The sequence below is a fragment of the Diabrotica undecimpunctata genome, chromosome 8 (assembly GCF_040954645.1).
Source record: "Diabrotica undecimpunctata isolate CICGRU chromosome 8, icDiaUnde3, whole genome shotgun sequence".
Lineage (NCBI taxonomy): Eukaryota > Metazoa > Arthropoda > Insecta > Coleoptera > Chrysomelidae > Diabrotica > Diabrotica undecimpunctata.
Window position 1 is genome coordinate 95,381,433 of NC_092810.1, and position 17,392 is coordinate 95,398,824.

At 30.7% G+C, this 17,392-nt stretch overlaps 1 protein-coding gene across 1 annotated transcript in view; it reads right to left on the bottom strand.

Annotated features, from left to right (window-relative positions):
- Positions 1 to 17,392, bottom strand: part of LOC140449008 (uncharacterized) — a 158,152-nt gene that overhangs the window by 47,193 nt on the left and 93,567 nt on the right. The window contains exons 9-10 of the mRNA XM_072542148.1: positions 14,994 to 15,722; positions 10,437 to 10,580 (exon numbers count right to left, since the gene is read on the bottom strand). Of these exons, the coding sequence (XP_072398249.1) occupies positions 10,437 to 10,580; positions 14,994 to 15,722 (873 nt within the window). The remainder of the gene's footprint in view (positions 1 to 10,436; positions 10,581 to 14,993; positions 15,723 to 17,392) is intronic.

Genomic DNA, 17,392 nt, shown 5'->3' on the forward strand with positions numbered 1-17,392 from the left:
TATAATAAAAGCTATATTATAACCTGTTCAATAGATGTTTATAAAAAAAAGTTCAGATCTTTCTTCGAGTGACGTTGTATCCACTCTAAGAAAATAAAACTAAAAAAATGGTGCAAAGTAGTATCCCTATTTTACGGTATATATATATATATATATATATATATATATATATATATATATATATATTGTGACGATTAGGGTTTATAGAAAATAATTTATAAGTTATATACTACATAATATTAGATATTTGGTTGTTTTAAATAAGTTATATACTAGAGAATTTAATAAAAATATATTTATGTGAGGGCATTTTTAATAAATTAGCATAATAATTGTAAAAAGTTGTATTTTAATATTGTAAATATATATAAGTGAGCCATGTGCTTAGGCAACCAAAAATACTCTCGGAGATTGACAGATATTTATACTCTGAAGTGACGTTTAAAAATATTTACGAATATAAAGTGGGTTATAATAATATATTGTTTGAAATGTGTATTTTATTAAATTAGAATGTTAAGTTACTAATTTAATTATATATTCTGATCTGAAAAGCCTAAATGTAAACAAAATTATTAATAGAAAAGAATGGAATTCTCTGGATCTCCGGAGATGGCCATGTTTGCGAAATGGTTTGTTCCAGAAAATTCATACAAGTATGAAATAGAACAAATTGGAACATGATCTCTTACGAGATGGTTCTAGAATGTCCAAAAGATATAAATACCCGTGATTTGGATTCAAGATGGCAGTTTTTGAAAGTTTTTAGTCAGAAAAGTTGTAGATAGTGCAGTCAGAAGAGTTTTTGGCAGTTTTTGGAAGTTTTTAGTCAGAAGTCAAGCAGTTTATTATGAAAGTTAGTTAGAGTCAGTGAATCAAGTACAAATAGTCCAATTGTTTAATATAGTGAGTTAAATGAAGATTAAAAATTATGCATATAATTTAATGCACATTTATAATTATACACAAATAATTATTGAAGATAAAAAAAGGTATATTGGAAGAAATTAAATTATATTATGGTTGGAGATTAGTATAAATCAACTTATAATAATTGGATATTGGTATATTGAAAAGAAGAATAAATATAAATGCTGTTTGCTGGTTTGGTTGGTGGTGTATAGATGCTGGTGAAGAAAAATATATCTTAAATTGGTAGAAGCTGATAATTGAAAAAAGTAATTTCACAAAAAACAAGGATAACCGAAGTACGAAGACTTTCAGTGGTGATTAGAATCTATATACTTAGTGGAAAATAGTTCATTTAGGCATTCAGTGAAAGAAAGGTACAAAATTTTGTTAATATAATTTAGTTAGTGTCATAACAATTTCAATTTTGAAGATAGTTTGTTTAAATTTTAGATTGTCTATAGAATTTAATTAGTTTTATAAGAATATCAGTTTAAAGATAGTTTATTTTAAATTTACATTGACTAGGTTAGATATATATGTGTGTTTCATAATAGTTATAATAAAGATAATTTAAAAAAGTACTTACAAGCTAATTCTTTGAGAACCGCGATAAAAACCCTATATTATTAAAAATACTCATTGCTCATCATTCAAACAAAAAACACATCATAACAATTTGGCACCCAACGCGGTGGCTCTCTATTTAAAAGAATTAGTTTGGAAAGATAAGTGCTCTCATATAAGTAAATTAATTATCAGTAGAAAGAAAAAATTATAGATTTTATTTTTAATTATATTTGAACAAGTAAAGTCTCAAAATGTCTCAAGGAAAGAAAGGTACAAGAAGCAAAAAGAATGAAGAAGATGTGGAAGTAGAAACACAACCTATACAAGAGGAGAGTTTAGTTCAAGTTCCACAAGATACTGCAGAAATGAATCCAGAAAGAGAGGAAAATGTCAATATGGCAGCTTTGATGTCATTAATGATGCAGATGAACAAGACAATGGAAGAGAATTCAAAAGAAATCAAAGAAGACATGAAAAAAATGGAACAGAAAATGGAAGAGAATACGAAAAAATTGGAAGAGAATTCAAAAGAAGTCAAAGAAGACATGAAAAAAATGGAACAGAAATTGGAAGAGAATTATAGAAAATTAGAAAAGAAAATAGAAGATAATAATAATAAAATTGTAAAACAAATGGATAAAAAACTTGAAGCTGCAGAGAAAAAAGTAGCAAATGAAATAAAAAGTATACGGAATGACTACAAGAAAAGGATAGACAATGAGAGGACAGAAGTAAAGAGGATTATTCAAGATAATAAGATAGATATAGAACAGAAAATAGAGTTACAGAAATGTAACTTAGAAGTAAAAATTAATGAAGACAGGAGAAACACAGAAGAAAAATTAGACGATATACAACAAAATATCCAAATAAATAGTAATCAAATAAGAAATGTGGAACAGAGAATAGATGATATTTCACAAATGAGAGACATAGGGAGACCTTACTTAAATTTAACAAATGAGACTGGGATTAAATTCTCTGGTTATATAAAAAATTTGCATCCTAGAGTATACATAAATAGTTTAAAACATAAATTAAGATTTGTGAATAATATTAATGATATTAAAGATTATATTAGAATGACATTAAATGACAATGCAGCAACTTGGTTTGCTAGTATTGAAAATGATTTAGATAACTTTCAAACATTTGAAAATAAATTTTTAAATTATTATTGGGGTGAATTAGAGCAAGCAAAGTTTAGAGAAATTCTATATTTTGGAAAGTATAATCAAAATTTAAAATCAAATATGGTAGATTATGCATTGAAATTGATAACAGTTGCAAATTATTTAGAACCACCACTTAGAGAGGATGAAACAGTCTTAAATGTATCTAGACATTTTGATGCTGATGTTGTGCAAACCGTAACTGTACAAAATATTCAAACAATAGATAGTTTTATTAATTTTATTCAAAGAATACAAAGAGGCAATATGACAAGTAATAATAACAACAGAAAAAACAATAATAACTTTCAATATAATAAAAATGATATTCAACAATATAGACAATCATATAACATTAATACTAGGTATGGTAATAATTTACAAAATTTTAATAATAATAACAGTAATCCAAATAGACAGAACTTTAATAATAATACTAGTTATAATAGACAAAATTTTAATAATAATACTAATTATAATAGACAACATTTTAATGACAGTACTAATAATAATAGACAAGATTTTAATAATAGAAGAAATACAGAGCGACCTAACTATAACAGACAGGTAAATTGTGTTCGAAGGAATAGAAGCTGCGAAGACAGGGAACAAAATAATACAAGGCAGGAAAATGTGAGTAGAAGTCATAGTAGGGAAAGACATAGTACATCAGATCCAAGTGGTCAGATACAATCTGACAATTCTAATAATAAAAATTTTGTGCAGTAAACTTTCTGAATTACAAGTTAGGCCATTGCTATTATGAAAAACCTTCTGAATTTATTTCTTTAGATGAAGATAAAATTATTGAATCTATTAATTTAATTTATATAAATGCTTTGGCCAAAAATAAAATGATTAAGATTATGATATATACTGGTTCAGAAAGTACTTTAGTCTCGGAGAATTTTATTTTTAATACATTAAAACTATCAGATATAATAAAGATTCCAAAAATTAAAATTATTGGTGCAAATAATAAGAAGTTGGATGAAATTGATAAACTAGCCAATTTTAAAATTAATATTCTTAATAAAGAAATTAATATGCAAGGATTTATTGTCAAGGATTTATGTGTTGATATATTAATGGGAAATGATGAATTGGAAAAGAAGAAAGTAAAGATAGATTTTGAAGAAAAAATGGTAACTTTGGAAGGGCAAATAATTAAATTTATGCAGAAAGATGAGGTAGAAGAAGGAACAAGAGTTGATAGGATATTATTAAAAGAAAATAATGATGTTTATGAAGAAGAAATGTATTTTGATGATAGGGAAATGTCCCAGAAGAATGTAAAGAATAATTATTGTAGTGAATATTTAAGGAATGGAAATTTTAAGCAGATAGATGCCTACGAGGCGGAGTGCGTAAAATTGGAAGCAAGGAATAATGAGTACATATTGAAGAATAATGTGATTTGTAAAGAAGAAGATATGATGAAAGTTTTAAATTGCCCTGAAGAATATAAATCAATAGTCATTTCCATATTGCAGCAACACAAGGGACTTGTCAATAAAGAAAATAGAATTGCACAAAATTATATCCATAGTATAAAAGTTAAAGAAGAAAAAGATTTTAAAACAAAATCATACCCAATACCATATAAATACAGAGAAGAAGTAAACAAAACAATTAATAATATGTTAGAAGATGGGATCATTGAGAAGGCAGACACACGTTTTATTAACCCCATAGTAGTAGTACGAAAAAGATCAGGTGAAATCAGGTTATGTTTGGATGCAAGGAATATTAACAAGATTACTGAAAAGCAATTTGAAGCACCAATGAGTATAGATGGAATATTAGGAAGAATTACAGGAATGTCATTTTTCACTAAAATTGATTTACAGCATAGTTTCTGGTTAATACCTCTAGAAAGAAAAAGTAGACAGTATACAGGATTTCAGATAGATGGAGTAGTATATCAATTCAAAGTAGTACCATTTGGACTTCAATCATCTTGCAGTGCTCTATGTAGATGTCTTCATGATATTTTGGATCAATATGAACATTTTGTAATTCACTACATTGATGATATCTTAATTTTTTCTAAAACGGCTGAAGATCATGAGAAACACCTAAAAATTATAATAAATAGATTAGACAAAGTTGGACTAAAAATAAATCAAGAAAAATGTACATTTTTTCAAAAAGAAGTAATATATCTAGGTTATAAACTTAACACTAAGGGAATCGAAATGGATCCAGAACGGACACAAGTCATTCAGGAATATAAAACACCACACAATTTAAGAACTTTAAGAGGATTTATTGGAATAATTAATTATTATAAAAGGATGATACCAGATCTAAGTATAAAAGAAATTCCATTACTTGAACTACTGAGAAAAGGTGTAAAATGGAGATGGGATCAGAGAAGAGAACTAGCATTCCAAGAAATTAAAAACATTTTTCTGTCAAATTTGAAAATATACTATCCTGACTATACACAGCCATTCATATTAAGAACAGATGCATCAATAGAGAGATTATCAGGGGTATTATTACAAATACATGATGGGGTCGAATACCCAATACAATTCATTTCAAGAATCACAAAGCCACATGAAAAGGGTTACTCAGTTTCAGAATTAGAACTAGCAAGTATAATACACTGTGTCACAAAATTAAGATTTTATTTGTTGGGTAATGAATTTACAATAGAAACAGATCACCAAGCTTTAACGTCTATATTAAATAACAAATATGGAAACAGTAGAATACATCGGTGGAGTCTAATACTTAGTGAATACTGCTTTGAAATCAAATACATTTCTGGAAAATCCAATATAGTGGCAGATGCTTTATCAAGGTTAGAAAATACATCACAAAAAGGGCAGCGAACAATAAAAATTGGATTAAATCAATTAGTAGAAAGTACTGGATTATATTCTAAAGAAGAAATTATAAGAGATCAGATCAATTTGAGTGAAAAACAAAAAGTCCTTAGGAAAGATGGGGTATATTATAAAATAATAAATGGCATAGAAGTATATGTAATAACTAGAACTTTAGCAAAGAAAATATTGAAAAATTTACATAACAATTATATGCATATTGGTTCAAGAAAGCTATGGATGCTATTTAGGGACAATTATTTTGCAAAGAATGACATAAGTATAGCAAAAGAAATTACTAACCAATGCCCAATATGTCAACTAAACAAAGAAAAGAATTTCAAAAACCAGAACACATATAAATCTAATGTTGTATATGAAAAATTAAATACAGTTTCCATGGATTTTATTTCAAATTTAGTTCTCAGTCCAACAGGAAAAAAGCATATACTAGTGATAGTTGATTTATATACAAAATTTATTAAACTATATCCCTGCTCCAGAACAAATGTTAAAACATTAAAATTATATATTAATCAATTTTTCGAAGAAATAGGACCATTTAGAAATTGCATAATAGATAATGCTACATATTTTAACAACCAAAAATTTCGGACATTTTGTGAGAAAAAGGGAATCAACATTCATTTTACAAGTATCAGACATCCTCAGGCAAATCCTGCAGAAAGATATATTAAAGAAGTTATAAAATATTTAAGGATACTGTGTCAAAATCAACACGAAACTTGGCAGCAACATATACCACAAGTAGAATATTTTTTAAATAATACACATAATTTGAATACAGAGGAAGTACCAGAATATTTAATGTTTGGCCATATAGGAAACAGAAAGTGGATTAGTGAATATAATCAGGATATGTTAGAACAAGTAATGCAGAAAGTGAATAACCGAATTAGGAGGAAAGCTGAAAAATATATCAGAAGACAAAATCGAAATATAAAAAAACCAATCACATTTCAAAAAGGAGACCTAGTGTTAATTCGTTCACTTAGAAAAAGTAATGTTAAAGAAAACCGTTGTAAGAAATTACAACCAATGTTTGAAGGTCCATATACAATTGAAAATCAGAATGGACTAAATAGTTATGTGTTAATAGATGCAGAGAACAGACTAAGAGGCCTGTTTCATATCAATGACATCTTTAAGTATCATGAAGAGATTGAATAATTTTTTCTATACCTTTTAACACTAATATACAAATACTTACTGTTACTATAACAGATTACTGATATATCCATTTTATTCAATAGACTTGATTTGTTAAATAGATGGTAGATTTCATTGTTGTGAATAAATTTGACATCATACTTGTTGAATTGTGTACATATGGAAATTGTTTGGTACCCTAAAAATCATAATTTGGGGTTAGATACAGAATTGATTGTGTAAATGTCTGTATAACAAGTGTAAAACTTACCAATTTATATGGATGAAAGCCTTTTGAATGGAAACAATTCCTAGATTTTGTCTATAAATAAACAGAACACAATATCCATTATATTTTTAATTAAGGTTATATTTTATTCTCTGATAAAATCCATTCTCCATTTGACATGACAGTTTGACCATAGAATAGCCGAACTGTGCTCCGTTGTTCTCTGTTTTGACATAGACAGCGAACAGGGATGTATTTAACACATTTTAAATAAATAAAAAAAATTTTGATTTATTAAATTTAATAAGGTATGAGAAAATTAATATTTAAAAAAATAATAAGTAAATTATTTATTTTAAATATTATTTTTGGGGTATTGTGACGATTAGGGTTTATAGAAAATAATTTATAAGTTATATACTACATAATATTAGATATTTGGTTGTTTTAAATAAGTTATATACTAGAGAATTTAATAAAAATATATTTATGTGAGGGCATTTTTAATAAATTAGCATAATAATTGTAAAAAGTTGTATTTTAATATTGTAAATATATATAAGTGAGCCATGTGCTTAGGCAACCAAAAATACTCTCGGAGATTGACAGATATTTATACTCTGAAGTGACGTTTAAAAATATTTACGAATATAAAGTGGGTTATAATAATATATTGTTTGAAATGTGTATTTTATTAAATTAGAATGTTAAGTTACTAATTTAATTATATATTCTGATCTGAAAAGCCTAAATGTAAACAAAATTATTAATAGAAAAGAATGGAATTCTCTGGATCTCCGGAGATGGCCATGTTTGCGAAATGGTTTGTTCCAGAAAATTCATACAAGTATGAAATAGAACAAATTGGAACATGATCTCTTACGAGATGGTTCTAGAATGTCCAAAAGATATAAATACCCGTGATTTGGATTCAAGATGGCAGTTTTTGAAAGTTTTTAGTCAGAAAAGTTGTAGATAGTGCAGTCAGAAGAGTTTTTGGCAGTTTTTGGAAGTTTTTAGTCAGAAGTCAAGCAGTTTATTATGAAAGTTAGTTAGAGTCAGTGAATCAAGTACAAATAGTCCAATTGTTTAATATAGTGAGTTAAATGAAGATTAAAAATTATGCATATAATTTAATGCACATTTATAATTATACACAAATAATTATTGAAGATAAAAAAAGGTATATTGGAAGAAATTAAATTATATTATGGTTGGAGATTAGTATAAATCAACTTATAATAATTGGATATTGGTATATTGAAAAGAAGAATAAATATAAATGCTGTTTGCTGGTTTGGTTGGTGGTGTATAGATGCTGGTGAAGAAAAATATATCTTAAATTGGTAGAAGCTGATAATTGAAAAAAGTAATTTCACAAAAAACAAGGATAACCGAAGTACGAAGACTTTCAGTGGTGATTAGAATCTATATACTTAGTGGAAAATAGTTCATTTAGGCATTCAGTGAAAGAAAGGTACAAAATTTTGTTAATATAATTTAGTTAGTGTCATAACAATTTCAATTTTGAAGATAGTTTGTTTAAATTTTAGATTGTCTATAGAATTTAATTAGTTTTATAAGAATATCAGTTTAAAGATAGTTTATTTTAAATTTACATTGACTAGGTTAGATATATATGTGTGTTTCATAATAGTTATAATAAAGATAATTTAAAAAAGTACTTACAAGCTAATTCTTTGAGAACCGCGATAAAAACCCTATATTATTAAAAATACTCATTGCTCATCATTCAAACAAAAAACACATCATAACAATATATATATATATATATATATATATATATATATATATATATATATATATATATATATATATAATTTAAGCTCGTCGTTAAGCATTCTTTATAAAAATGCACAACTTACTAGGCCGTAAAACTACTTGCATAATAAAAATATGAAAGAGAGTAATTGTTAGACTGGTACGTGAAAAAACAGATATATCAGAAAATCATTTTAGTTTTGTACATTGAAAAACAAAGTCATGTCTATATAAAAAAAAGAAGAAGGAGAAGAAGAAGAAGAAGAAGAAGGAGAAGGCGAGGAGAATTTTGTGGCGGGCACTCAATAAGAAAGGACTGCCAAGAAGTAAGTGAAGATTATAGAAGACATATATAAGAGACTAATAGACAGGCGTGGAAGAGACTGATAAACTTGGGACTACTAACAGCATCAGAGATCAGTTCTTTTTCTAATTTATTATCATGCTGGATCATATAAAAAAGAAACTATTAGCTAACATAAGTAAAAACTAGGAACGGCACCAACTGATGCGAAAATGAGAAAGCATATACGTTAAGATGATTTGGACATGTTTATCGTCGACACTTTTATGACCCAATATGAAAAACTGTTGATCTGTTCATGGAAGGAGTAGGAGTATGAAAACCAAGGAAGACCTGGTGGGCCACGCTTGGGCAGGACATGTTGGTAAAAGGGATTGATATTGGTATGACCAAGAATAATATTGGTTATAGAACTTTATGGAGAAATTTAATTGAAATTATGGAAGCCGACCGCACGCAGAAGTAATGGTAAAGAAATGATAATGATAATGATGATAATAATTATGATGTAGTGTTTAATATAGCAGTTTTTACGTTTTCCGTTCATTGAGGTTGCTTCATTTTTATCTCTTCTTTTAGCTTGTTATTTTAATCCAATAAATATTTTTTCCTTGTCATCATGATATTTATTATTTATGTATTGAATTTTTTCGTATTTTTTTAATTTTTCTTAAAATTTTTCACTGTATCACTCAATACCAATATTTAATTTGCAAATCCTAAATTACGGATGAGGAGTCTGTTTACTCCGATGCAATTTTGTATCTGTTATATCCTGTTATGTTGGTAAAAACAATTTAAACAGGTGTTCAATTATCAGTAGGTCTACCTCACCTCATAATGAATAAACAGATTACAATACCTAAAATTAAATATAAATTAACACTGATGATAAAATAAATTTTAAATGATAGTTAACACATTTGTTCAATAATGTGTTTGGAAATTAATTAAGTCTTTCAATGGGATATAATTTTGGAACTGTCATTTGGAATCATAATTTGGAATTTTATAATGAATAATTATTTAAAATAAAACAAGGACTAGAATAAAACAAGGAAAAGCGTGTATAAAAAAGTTTTAGTACAGGGTAATATATGAGGAGCCTTTCTTTAAGTTTTTAATCTTAATAATAATTCTGTTTTAGCCTTAGCTGATCTGTTGAGCCTTAGCTCCTTTTATTTCCTCTGTTTTGTACATTTTTTTTCCCGATTTACCTATTTGAGTTTCTTTTTCTTCTTCTTTCTCGTTATAAGTAATTCTGCTGGTTCATTGGCGGATTAACACCTCCATGTGGTAGATTATGTGTTATTATAGCATACATAAACACAAATAACAAAAAAAAAATTTTTTAGTATAATACATTTATATACGGCTGCCCGTATGCCGAAACAAATTATTTTAGCTAACAGATTATTTTATAAAGAATTTTTTCGTTATATTTACAAGCATAATATGTTTACCTGGAATCGCAACTTCCCAACAGGTGGTTTAGCATAAGGAACTCCTAAAAATGCATAGAACTCTTTTCCATCTAAATTTTTCCTGCGATAACCTCTTAGCTGACCTTCTGTTATGGTAACCATTGGGGACTCCATTATGTTTGTGAAATATTACACTAACTAAATACTTGATATGATTTTTTGATTTATACCGGTATTTATTTATACAGTAAACGAATGATAAGATTATTTAAAGAGTGAAGTACATAGTTAACCCAAAGGCAAATATTTTTAAAAATATGGTTACATAATAAAATTTATTAATATATATATATATATATATATATATATATATATATATATATATATATATATATATATATATATATATATGTAATCCACAGGTTAATAGAAATTAATAATTTAAAACAATAGCAGAAACGAACTAACCCATTAATGCCCAAGGGGTCGTTAACGACCCACGTACTAAAAATACATCTATTGTGGACTGGAATTTACAGATGGAGCCAGGATTGTCCCCACCGCTAATTAACACAGCACAGTCGCTCCGCGACTATTTATAACATACACTTCTTTGACAACTTCAAGCAGAAGGAGAGCCCAGTAGAAAAAATAATCGTATTTTATTTAGTTTAAAGGTATATATCGGAGGAAGATAAGAAGGTAACTTCTTGTTTAAAATTTAAAATGAAAGTAAGGAAAATAATTCAATAATATCCAATAAAATACTTAAATCGTGCAACCTAAAAAAAGGTAAAACCGATGTCAAATTTTAACGATAAAAAAGGGATGTAGGTCAAGTAGATAATAACATATCCAATTACAGAACTACAATAAGAGGAAAAAAATGGTATACCCCAAAATTGCATTGGATGATTGACTTATGTGTTACTAATGCTAATCAACTAGATCCTCCTTCGGGATATGCTCAAGACAATGTGCATTCTAACAGAGAAATTGCACAGCATTCTTTAAAAAAATATGAAGTCAACTCCAAAATGCCTGGGCCAAAGCGAGCTTCTGTGTACAATACCACCTCAAAAAGCCGCCACTTGATAGGTTGCCAAAAGACAAGACGAAGATGTTTCCAGTGTAAAAATAAAACTACGAAAACATGTGAAAGTTGTCAAATTCCACTTCCGATAAATGTTTGATGAATTCCAATAAATTAAAGAAAAACTTAATCTTAGTTTTTATTTCAGTAAGTATCCAAGGGGTCGTTAATGACCCACTCTCAAAAGCATAAACTAAATATCAAAAAAAAAAATTGTAAAAACGAAAAACACTGATTTGAATAGTTTCAATTCACCTAAATACAGAAGGATGCACTTATCTCTCACATACGCATTTGCTACAAATTCTAATCCAAATAATCCATCCAGAAGTAACATATTTACTGATCGTTTTAAAAACCTATATACTGAAAATAGGAACATGAAACCGCCATTCTACGAAAGAGTTAGGCAAACCCTTAGAACTTTACAAATTCCGATACCATACCTATTCCAACTTCATAGAAATTCCTCCTCCTTGGGCATTAAGCATTCCTCAATCCGATACATCCTTAAATATCTTCATAAAGAACGATACTTCACACTCCTTAATAAAAAATACTTTCATCAACAAACTAACAAAATTTTCTATATCCTATCATATATACACAGACGCTTCTAAAACATCTACTGCAGTTAAGGCAGCTGTCATTACTCGAAATATTACACTTGAGTATAAACTGCCATCCCTAATCTGTATATATACTGGCGAGCTATACGCCATCTATCAAGCTCTCGTTCATAATTAACTTCAGCAATATATCCAACGCTCTTATAATTACCGATTCCCTCAGTTCCATCAACCCCATTAACCAACTGTACACGAAGCATCCAATTGCTCTTTTAATCAAAAAAGAACTAGCTACCATTCAAAACAATAACTATACTGTACAATTCCTATGGGTTCCTTCACACATTGGCCTTCAAGGAAATGAAGAAGCGGATCGTACAGCCCAACAAGCCAGGAACAGTGAAACCGCGAGCGAAGTAAGAGATGTAGTTCTTAACGATTTAAAATCATTTATTAAAGTGAAAGTCGAAAATCTGTGGCAAAACCAGTGGGACAGTTCAACTTCATAACTTCGCAAAGTGAAAACGTTTGTAAAACCGTGGAAATCTAAAATTTCCAATAGAACTCACCACGTCATTGTTACTCGTCTTCGTCTAGGACATACCCGACTTACCCTTCTTCTAAAAGTTCCATCTCCTATCGGAGGTTGGATATCATAACGGCTATCGTCACTTTGTTGGCTGCTGCTCTGAAAAGTTGTAGTGAACTACAGTTAAACCATTCTCTAAGGTTCTTCAGCCAGGAGATGCGTCTTCTTCCTATGCTTCTTCTTCCTTGGATCCTTCCTTGCATAATAATTCTCAGCAGCTCATATTTTTCTCCTCTGGTTATGTGACCCAAATATTCTAGTTTTCTTCTTTTTATGCTGTTCATAATTTCTAACTCCTTATTTAGACGTCGTAGTACCTCAGCATTGGTAATCCTTTGAACCCACTGAATTTTTAATATTCTTCTGTAACACCACATTTCGAACGCTTCTATTTTCCTTATGTGTTGTTTCTTCAATGTCCAAGCTTCCATTCCGTATAGTAAGATAGAAAATATGTAACATCTTAGAGCCCTCAATCTGAGATGCAACTGAAGGTCTCTGTTGGTAAGCATTGTCTTCATTTTCACAAATGCTTGCCTTGCAGTTTCAATTCGGACTTTGATTTCTCTGCTTTGGTCATTTTTGTCATCAACCCAGGTTCCCAGATATTTATATGTCTCTACTTTTTCTATTTGGGTTTGCTCTATCATTATTCTTTCATTTCCATGTTGCGTTTTTGAGACAATCATAAATTTAGTTTTTCTCTTATTTATTTTTAGTCCGTATTTAATGCAATATTCGTTAATTCTATTTACCAATTCTTGTAGCGATTCCAGGGTGTCTGCCATTATAACGGTGTCATCAGCGAATCTTATGTTATTTACTATTCTTCCGTTTACAGAGATTCCATCACCCAGATCCGCTATCGCTTCCTGGAATATGGCTTTACTGTACACGTTAAACAGTAATGGTGACAGAACACAGCCCTGTCTTACTCCTCTCTTTATATCTATATTTTCGGACTTTTGTTCTTCTATCTTTATATTGGCCTTTTGATTCCAATACAGATTGATAATGATTCGTAAGTCTCGTCTGTCTATATCTTTGTTTCTCAGTATTTCTATTAGTTTTTTATGTCGGACCCTGTCGAATGCCTTCTCGAAGTCGATGAAACAGGAATAAATATCTAGGTTCATATCTAAGCATCTTTGAGAGAGGACATTAAAAGCAAACAATACCTCTCTCGTTCCCAGTACCTTGCGGAACCCAAACTGAGTATCATCCATATCATCTTCTAGTTTTCTATATAATCTTCCATGAATCACCTTTAGAAATATTTTGAGGGTATGGCTTATTAGTGATATTGTCCTATAGTCTGAACAATCTTTGGCATATACTGTTTTTGGTATTGCTACAAAGGTGGACACCAACCATTCCTGTGGGATTTTTCCAGTTTTATATACTTCATTAAATAGTTCTAGAAGTACAGGTAGAGTTTCATCGTCTAGACATTTCAGTAGTTCCGCAGGTATTTCGTCTGGACCTACAGTTTTTCCGTTTTTTTGCGTTTCGTATTGCTTGTTCGATTTCCTCTAGTATGATCTCTGGCCCCGTTTCGCTGTCGATTTCTTCCGATTCTTGCCGATTATCCTCAAACAGATCTGTTATGTATGTCTTCCATTTTTTTTAATTCTCTTTAATTTCTATAATGATTTTTCCATTTGCGTCTTTCAGAAGGGCTTCTTTCTTTTTTCTCAGTGTATTTGTCATTTCCTTTATTTTCTTATGCATGTTAAAGCTATCATACTGTTTAGCATATTTTCACTGCATTGATTAGCAAGCCAGGTGGATTTGGCCTCTTTTATTTTCTTTCCTATCAATCTCTGTAGTTCCTTGTATTTTACTTTACTCCTGCCTTTATGTTTCCTTCTTTCCTCCATTGGATCTAAGATTTCTGAAGTCATCCATCTCTGTTTTTTTCTTATTTTTGTCTGCAGTAGCTTTTCTCCTGCCTTTGTTAAAGTTTCCTGTACCATGTTCCATTTGTCATTAACATCTGTTGTTTTTATCACGTCTTGTTTGATTTTCTTTAAGTAATCATTTATTCCTTGTTTTAAGCTCTAACGTATAGGTTCTTCTTTTATCTTTGAGACATCAAACCGTGGTATGTTTGTTTGTTTTTGGATCTTCTTCAATTTTATCTGCATTACGCCTGCTAATGGATTATGGTCTGAATTTATGTCAGCTCCGGGGTATGTTCTCAGAGACTTTATAGCGTTTTTATATCTAGATTTTATTAAAATGTAATCTATCTGGTTTTGAACAATGTTGTCTTCTGAATCCGCAGGTGATTTCCAAGTATAAAATCTTCTTTTAGGTAATTTAAAATTTGTATTCATTATTACCATCTCCTCGCTTTGACAGAATTTGACAAGTCTGTTGCCTCTTTCATTTCTTTCTCCCAAGGAAATTTCCCCCACGTATCCGTCCACTTTTCCTTTTCCAACCTTGGCGTTGAAATCTCCCATCACCAACAATATATCATCTTTTTTTGTGGATCTTATGATTTCGTTCAATTGCATGTAGAACCTCTCTATCTCGGTCTCTACTTTGTCAGTAGTTAGTGCATATATTTGTACAATGTTTATCTTTTTAGAGAATGTCTGCAATTGAATCATCATCAATCTCTCTGAGTAGGGAGTAAAACCAACTACTGATTTATTTGTCGCTTTGTCTACAAGAATGGCAACTCCATATCGATGTCTTGGATCATTGTTGCCAACGTAATACATCATGCCGTTGTTTGTGGCTAGTTTTCCTGAATCGGGCCATTGATCATCGCTGATGCCGAATATATTTATCTTAAGGCGATCCACTTCAGCTATTAGGTTGTCCAGCTTACCTGGTTGATATAAACTCTTCACATTCCATGTGGCCAGTCTTAGGGTTCGTCCTTTTTCTATTTTCTCTAAACTAATGCTTTTCTTGGTTTCCTTCTGATTATGAGGGTTTCGATTGCTGACGACCTGAGAGGCCTCATATTCTTCAAGTGTACCTCTCCTGCCGGATCTTGGTCTCCGACTGCCATGATCAGTAAGGTGTCTTTGGGTTTCTGCAAACGCCATTATGGTTTTCTAGGAATGTCATTTGAGACCTTTAATAGTAGATGAACAATACAGCCGTCACTATAGGTATAGGGAAAACAATGTGTTAGAGAGAGAGGTGTGTGACGTCACAGCATATAGGGAATTGTGTGTATTGGAGAGAGAGGTATGTATACGTATATACGTATATACGTATCTCCGTTGTTAGTGGTCCGATTTTAACAAACTGAGGCTCATTTGAATGGGGGAGGGGCAAGGAATTCAAATATGACGACGTATTGCCAAAAGGGCGCACGGCGTCCGGACGCGTTCCGGCGTCCGAGCGCTGATCGGTGCGCGAACCAGATGTGCGGTCGGTACCTTAATTTTTCAACGTCCGAGCGGGCGGCATCCGATCGGTGCGCGAACCAGATGTGCGGTCGGTACCTTAATTTTTCAGCGTCCGAGCGGGCGAGCTGGCGACGTCCGAGGGCAAGCTGGTGATGCGCAAACCAAATGTGCGATCGGTACCTTAATTTTCCATGGAAAGATCCTGTAGATAAGAAGCGCGCGGATTTTGGAATTTAAATAAAACTATATTTAATTTTATTATTTTATTAATAAGAATAATTCTTCTTCTGCCAGAGTTCAATATTAACTGTCAATTATTTTCGCAGAACGCGTGACATTCTACGTGAAATGTCACGTGAAATGATGTGATAGTTATCGACGCAGAACGTGAAATGTCGCGTGAAACGACGTGACATTCAGCGCAGGACGTGACATTCGACGTAGAACGTGAAATGTCACGTGACATTCAACGCAGGACGTGACATTCGACGTAGAACGCGAAATGTCACGTGACATTCGACGCAGGACGTGACATTCGACGTAGAACGTGACATTCGACGCAGGACGTGACATTCGACGCAGGACGTGGCAGTTATGTGTTAGTCAAGATGTCGCTTGACATAAAATGTGGCATTCTACGTAGAACATAGTTAGTAGTAATATGAATTCCATTGATTACATACATAGAGTAACAGAATTTCAAAGAAAACTTGATCGGTTAAAGAAAGACATTAAATCATATGAGGATTTTAAACATATTACAAGACAATTAGATAGCCTGCATTTTGACAACAAAACGTGGAAACCCGAAGAGTTGAATCTACAGCAGCAGCAGCAAGACACCTGGGCCTGTAGAAAACTACCACCAGCTACATATCCATTAAGACGTATTCAACCAATACCATGTTTGTCAGCAACAATAACAACAACACCACGGGGGTCAGCAGCAACAACAACAACACAACCAGCGAGTATATGAAAAGTGAAATAGATAATGTCTTTACAATGTCCTGTGTAATATTAGCATCTGTATTTATCTTAATTTTAAAAATTATTTTTGAAATTGTAAGAAGAAAATTTGAATCTTCATGTAATATAAGACTCAATCAATAAAGATGTTTTAAATAAAAAAAGCGTTTAATTTCTAATATATTTATTTATACATATACAAAAATTACAATGGTATTATGTTATTGGCAAACCAGTGACGTAGACGATCCACATTTCTTTCGGTACATGAAAATAATCCAGCGGCATGACATGGGTTTGCAGTAGGGCCAACGTTTCCAGTAGCACGAGGCGTACCATCAAACTTGCAAACATCAATAATAATGGGAAAAACTCCAAAAACGTGACGTTTCTTATCCAAA